The 6,000-nt window shown below is 40.9% G+C and overlaps 1 protein-coding gene across 4 annotated transcripts in view; it reads left to right on the forward strand.

Annotated features, from left to right (window-relative positions):
* Positions 1 to 5,502, forward strand: part of DOCK11 (dedicator of cytokinesis 11) — a 199,805-nt gene extending 194,303 nt beyond the window's left edge. For 3 of the 4 annotated variants that reach the window (XM_045051137.1, XM_023249251.2, XM_023249252.2), the window contains 2 exons: positions 289 to 427; positions 5,032 to 5,502. In XM_045051137.1, the coding sequence (XP_044907072.1) occupies positions 289 to 427; positions 5,032 to 5,154 (262 nt within the window). In that variant the 3' untranslated portion in view covers positions 5,155 to 5,502. Of the gene's footprint in view, positions 1 to 288; positions 428 to 4,856; positions 4,875 to 5,031 lie in introns of all 4 variants that reach the window. The other variant, XM_023249253.2, reaches the window with a different exon arrangement.
* The last annotated feature ends 498 nt before the right edge of the window (positions 5,503 to 6,000 follow it).

The following is a 6,000-nucleotide window of genomic DNA, read 5'->3' on the forward strand; positions in this document are numbered from 1 at the left end:
GTTAGCTGATGCAAGATCAAGTGACTGAGCAAATAGGCTTTCTAGAAGGCCTGCGATTTGAGCCAGGTTTTAAAGAAAGTAAGAAACCAGAAGGGAATGGTGGGAAAGAAAGGAAAAGGTATTTCAGACTTAGGAAGTGGCATCGGCAAAGAGTAGCAGTGAGCAAATACAGGATTCTAATTTTCCTTCTAGGCAAGCCATGGTTAAAGTGAATATCAAATTGATGGTCCGTGAGACTTTGTAGGAATAAGTGACGAAACCCTTATTGTCTTTGCTTTTTGTCTACAGGAAATTCATACAGGCATGCAGCATTGCACTTGAGCTAAATGAGCGGCTAATTAAAGAGGATCAAATTGAATACCATGAAGGGCTAAAGTCAAATTTCAGAGACATGGTAAAAGAATTGTCTGACATTATCCACGAGCAGGCAAGTCTTAGGGTGGTTGAACATGAAAACATGATCTGGGGCCCCTGAAGTGTTACTTAGCCGAATCTGTTAGTTCGAAATGTATTCCCTTGAAATGATCCCGTCGGTGTTTTCACATTTGCTCCTACTGTCTTTAATCGTTTCAATGATGTAATGCAAATGGCCTCGGAAGTCATTATCTGAAGCAGTTGCTAAAGCCATTATCGGTCATTAGCCATTTTGTTCTTTGGGCCACAGTGCTATTGGAAGTAATGAGCAAATCTGACCTGCTCTACTGTAAACATGGGTGAGAGTCTCTCAAGAAGTGAAATGAGCACAGGAGGCAAATCCCTAAAAGAATATCCCTGTCTTTAAAAAAAAAAAAAACACCTGGGTGGCTCAGTCGGTTGAGCGTCCGACTTCGGCTCAGGTCATGATCTCGCGGTTCCTGAGTTCGAGCCCCGCATCGGGCTCTGTGCTGACAGCTCAGAGCCTGGAGCCTGCTTCGGATTCTGTGTCTCCCCCTCTCTCTCTGCCCCTCCCCCACTCATGCTCTGTCTCTCTCTCTCTCTCTCTCTCTATCAAAAATAAAATAAAAAAACACTTAAAAAAAAAAGAATATCCCTGTCTCAGCCATAAGAAACTATAGTTTAGGTGACGTTCTAAGAGGCTTCCAAAACCTGAGAATTGTCTTAATGCCTGAACAGCCTACCCAAAACTCTGTGTTCATAAAACTTCTTAGCATTTTCATCTATGACTAAGTGTTCCTGACAATTGCAGCTACTTTATTAAAACCACAACCTAAAAAATAGGGAAGTCGAGACCTGTTCGCCACTTCCAGCCACATTACGTCATAATTAAGTTGTTAGGACTTTTATACATCTATTTATCTTAAAGCCAGAGTATTCCTAGGTTATTTTTTTTTAAAGTTTATGTGTTTCTGAGAAAGCGCAAGCAGGGGAGGGGCAGAGAGAGGGAGACAGAGGATCCGAAGCGGGCTCCGCACTGACAGCACGGAGCCCAATGTGGGGCTTGAACTCGTGAACCTTGAGATCATGACCTGAGCTGAAGCCGGACGCTCAACCGACTGAGCCACCCAGGTGCCCCTAAACGTCAGAATTTTTATGCCAGAACCCTGACCACTGTATACACGGATTGTTACTTTAAGTATTTTAACATCTTCAACATGTTTGTAAAAGTCTTAGCATTATGGTCTCGTCCCTCAGTGACTGAGCCTAGTAAGCTTATTATTAAAGTCACCTTCATATCCTTACTAATGAAAACACCCAATAAGATAAATATTTGCTTCAGAAATTCTTCAGACTCTGAATTTTTAAGGAATTAAGACTTCTTAAAAGAAACAAGGGAAACTACAACCCTTCTTTAGAGAACACATTCTTTTTTTTTTCTTTTTTAATTTTTTTTATGTTTATTTATTTTTGAGAGAGAGAGACAGACTGTGACCGGGGGAGGGGTGGGGGAGGCGCAGAATCCAAAGCAGGCTCTGAGCTGGATGCAGAACTTCAACCCACGAGCCGTGAGATCATGACCAGAGCCAATCAGACGCTTAACTGACTGCACCACCCAGGCACCCTGAGAACACATTCTTAAAGCTGGTTCCAGAACCTTCTCTGTCCTGGTAGCTGCATTTCAGTGATTGCTTGATGAAGGCATTCCCCCAGATGAGACTGTCACACCAAGGGTGTACTTACCAATAAGCCAGCAGTGGCTAGTGTCCAAAGAACTGCATGGAAATGATGAGGAAAAGAAGAGATATTTCTAGGAAAACAGGCTAGTTGACTTTGAATCAAGCTCTGCCTCTCCAAATTTATTTTGTATGCTTCCCTTTAGGGAAATTTAGTTAGCACCAGGTTGCATTGAATGACCAGGAGTCTCATTTTCTTTCTTCTTCTTCCTTTTTTTTTTTTTTTGTTTTGTTTTTTGAGAGAGAGCTGGGGAGGGGAAGAGGGAGAGAGAATCGCAAGCAGGCTCAATCGTGGGGCTCGAACCCACAAACCATGAGATCATGACCTGAGCCTAAATTAAGAGACGCTTAACATACCGATAACGCCACTCAGGGGCCCCTGTTGTCTGTATCTCAAGCTCAGAAGCGTAGGGATATAGCTTTCTTTACCATCACTGTTCAGAACCGTATTTTTATCAAGTAACTACATGATCTGTTCCTAGGAGCTGTCTAGTGTATGTATGGGTTTCTATTCTTCATAGTCCATAGAAAATCAGCAGAAAGTTCTTCACAAAAGACACAACAATGACACACGTTGCTTTAAGCCAGTGTATAGTCTATTGCGGTTACTCGATTTGCATGCAACTGCATGACTTAGCCTTGAACTCTAAATTACTCAAACTGAAAACAAATTATTCAATTTACTGCTATTACGGTGATCAAGAGATTTAGAGCAGTCACTGTAATAAAGTTCTTTTCCCCCTGAAGTATGGATCTTACAACTCTGCTGTCCTGTTTCCCATCTCTCATTTAATTCCCATAAGCCGTGGCTATTTTATTTAGTTGTAGAGACCTATATTTTAGATCCTTGACATTATACATTGATAGATAACCAAGAAAAATCTTAGTTTCTATTGGTGTATATTTACGTGAGCTGTCCTGTCCTAATGCATCATATTTAGGTGTGCCTCGTTTTGAGTAAATGTTGACTTTATAGTGAGTTTTTATAATTCAGGCTTTCCTATTAGAAGGAAAGAGAGCCTTTTTTTTCTCCATAAAAGAGAGCCTTTTTTTTAGTCACACTTTGGCCTACGTTATTTCCCAAAGGAAAATAAAATAATACAAAATAAAATAAAGTGTAGCTGTGTTGTGACATATAAATTATTCTGTTGTGCTCCATAAATGATGACTTGACAAAAGATATATGGCCTGGAGATTCCTTGGCCCTTTTCGGTATAATCTGTTACAGTATACCACAATATACAGTTATTTTTAGAACTTCTTCAAGCTTTTGACTCTGAAAAGGGGATTTATATTATCTTAAAACTATTAATTGCAGGGGCACCTGGGTGACTCAGTCGGTTAAGCCTCCAACTCATTTATTTATTTATTTATATTTACATCCAAGTTAGCATATAGTGCAATAATGATTTCAGGAGTCGAATCCAGTATAAGCCTCCAGCCCTTGATTTCGGCTCAGGTCATGATCTCACAGTTCGTGAGATCGAGTCCCCCGTCAGGCTCTACGCTGACAGCATGGATCCTGCTTGGGATTCTCTCTCTCTCCCTCTCTCTCTCTCTCTCTCTCTCTCTCTCTCTCTCTCTCTCTCTCTCTCTGCGCCTTCTCTGTCCACACTTGCGCTCCCTCTCTCTCTCTCAAAGTAAATAAATAAACATTTTTTTAAAAACTAAAGTTAAAAAACTATTAATTGCAAATCCATTTTTAAGTTTATTTTTGAGAGAGAGAGGGAAAGAGAGAGAACAAAATGGGGAGGGACAGAGAGAGGGAGAGAGTGAATCCCAAGCAGCCTCTGAGCCGTCAACACAGAGCCTGACATGGGGCTCGATCTCACAAATCATGAGATCATGACCTGAGCCGAAATCAAGAGTCGGACGCTTAACCGACTGAGCCACCCCGGTGCCCCATAATTGCAGATTTCTTAACGAGTTAGAGTGCTACCAACTCTATGTTTGGTTTTCTACGCAATGAGTCCCATATTGGCTTATCACATCTGACAGGTGTGGATAAATAATTAGTCATCCCTCCAACCTCTGCTTGGCTCTCAGATTAGTGTCATGAGTTACAGATCTTGTAAGAGGAAATTATTATGGAGTTTCTACAAGACGTGATTCGTAGCAACGCAAACGATGTGACTCATTGCTGTCACCAGAGACCAGTTTGTGGGCTTAATACTGAATTTTCAAAAGCTGACTTGAGAACCAAGTATCGAAAGCTTGAGATCTAAGTGGGGATCGCATAGTAAGGAGGTCAGATGTGATGTGTATGGTATTCTTTTCTTCCATCTAATCCAAGCAGGAGCTTTCTGTTGCTTTTGGTCACACAAGATGGAAAAATTTTTTAAATATCTGTATCAATATGAATATATATGTTTATATACTCATGGGATATAAAGTTTATATTTTGTATGTATGGAGTTCTTCATTTCCATGAAAAATCCTCTGCATCCATCAGCTTAGGTAATTGTAGTGTGTCTTTCGAAAAGAAATACGCACTTGTGACTTTACTGGATATTATTTTCCAAGTCTCTCGGGAGGGAGCACGGGTATCTGTGTGTTTGAAACGCCCTACGGGTGATTCTGAGAGCCACTGTTTAGAGCTCTTGTTATGAGTATTCGTTAAAAAATATTTTCAAGATCGCATTACCTCTCACTTTTTCTTGAATTTTGCATTTCACAGTCTTTTGTTTTTCCAAATGAGTAACCAGATCTTTTCTGCTTTTTTAATATGCGGCCTTTGTAATACAGCTTTGAAGACTTAAGTCGGTAACGTTATCCTTTGCTCTTTCTGCTTTATGTCATTTTAAATAGCTAAGTGTCAGTGACAAATTGAAATATGCCTGTAATTTCATATACACATACTTTCTTGACAGCGGCCATTATGCCTCGTGATAAACACGTACGTTTCTTTTGTTTGTTTTAGATATTACAAGAAGACACAATACATTCCCCTTGGATGAGGAACACGTTACATGTGTTTTGTGCCATTAGCGGTACGTCGAGTGACAGAGGTTATGGTTCCCCAAGATACACTGCTGAAATATGAGGACGTGCAACTATAAAGTGACAACGAGACTGACCTTTCTCAGGAATGAGTGGAGCTGTGCAAACGTTCCAATGTAAAGATGTGATACACACGGAGTGTTTCTTCCTGACACCAAAATTTTCATGCTTTCAAACAGGGTGCTTACATATTTGTAAATATCTAAGCAACTTGAAAGTGCCTGGTAAATTGCGCCACTGTGCTCGGTTTGTACTTTTTTAGGTAAATCTATATACGGAGAAGCAGAGCTCAACCACGTGAATTCAGTTTGCTTAATTATCGCTTACAGTAACCATGGTACTATGTAAAATTGTATAATGGAACACAATAAAAGGTAAAACTTATTTGTAATTAGAAGTGAAGGAAACAATACTTTGAACTTAGCATTTTTCTTGACGAGGAGCCCACGGCATGATCATGCTAGTCCTTGGAGAGCACAAAAGTGATCAGATTTCCAGCAAACATGGATATTTCAAAGTGGGGAGGGCACTTGAAATCCTGCCTGCTGGCAGTCAAGGCGAGGCTCCAGGAGACAAAATTGTTACTTAAAGCGGAGACTTGCACAAGGAAAGGCTGTACCTAGAAATACCAACACTTAACCGTTCCTTCAAGTTTTGATCCAGCGAAGCTGGGTAGGTAATCAAGGCGGGCTCTCTCCGACTTGCAGGACGAGGGTTCATATATGACATAGGTTTCCCTAGGAAGGCGGCATCTGTTGCCAGGGTTTCGTCACCGGGGGCCATCCACAAAGCTAGATAAAACATTCCTGCGAATTCACAGTGAGTGCACCCTATGCAACTTCCGAGCTTTCAAAGCAGCAGAGGCAGGTAGGCATTTTGTAATGACTCT

The sequence above is a fragment of the Felis catus genome, chromosome X, assembly GCF_018350175.1.
Source record: "Felis catus isolate Fca126 chromosome X, F.catus_Fca126_mat1.0, whole genome shotgun sequence".
In the NCBI taxonomy this organism is placed as follows: Eukaryota; Metazoa; Chordata; class Mammalia; order Carnivora; family Felidae; genus Felis; species Felis catus.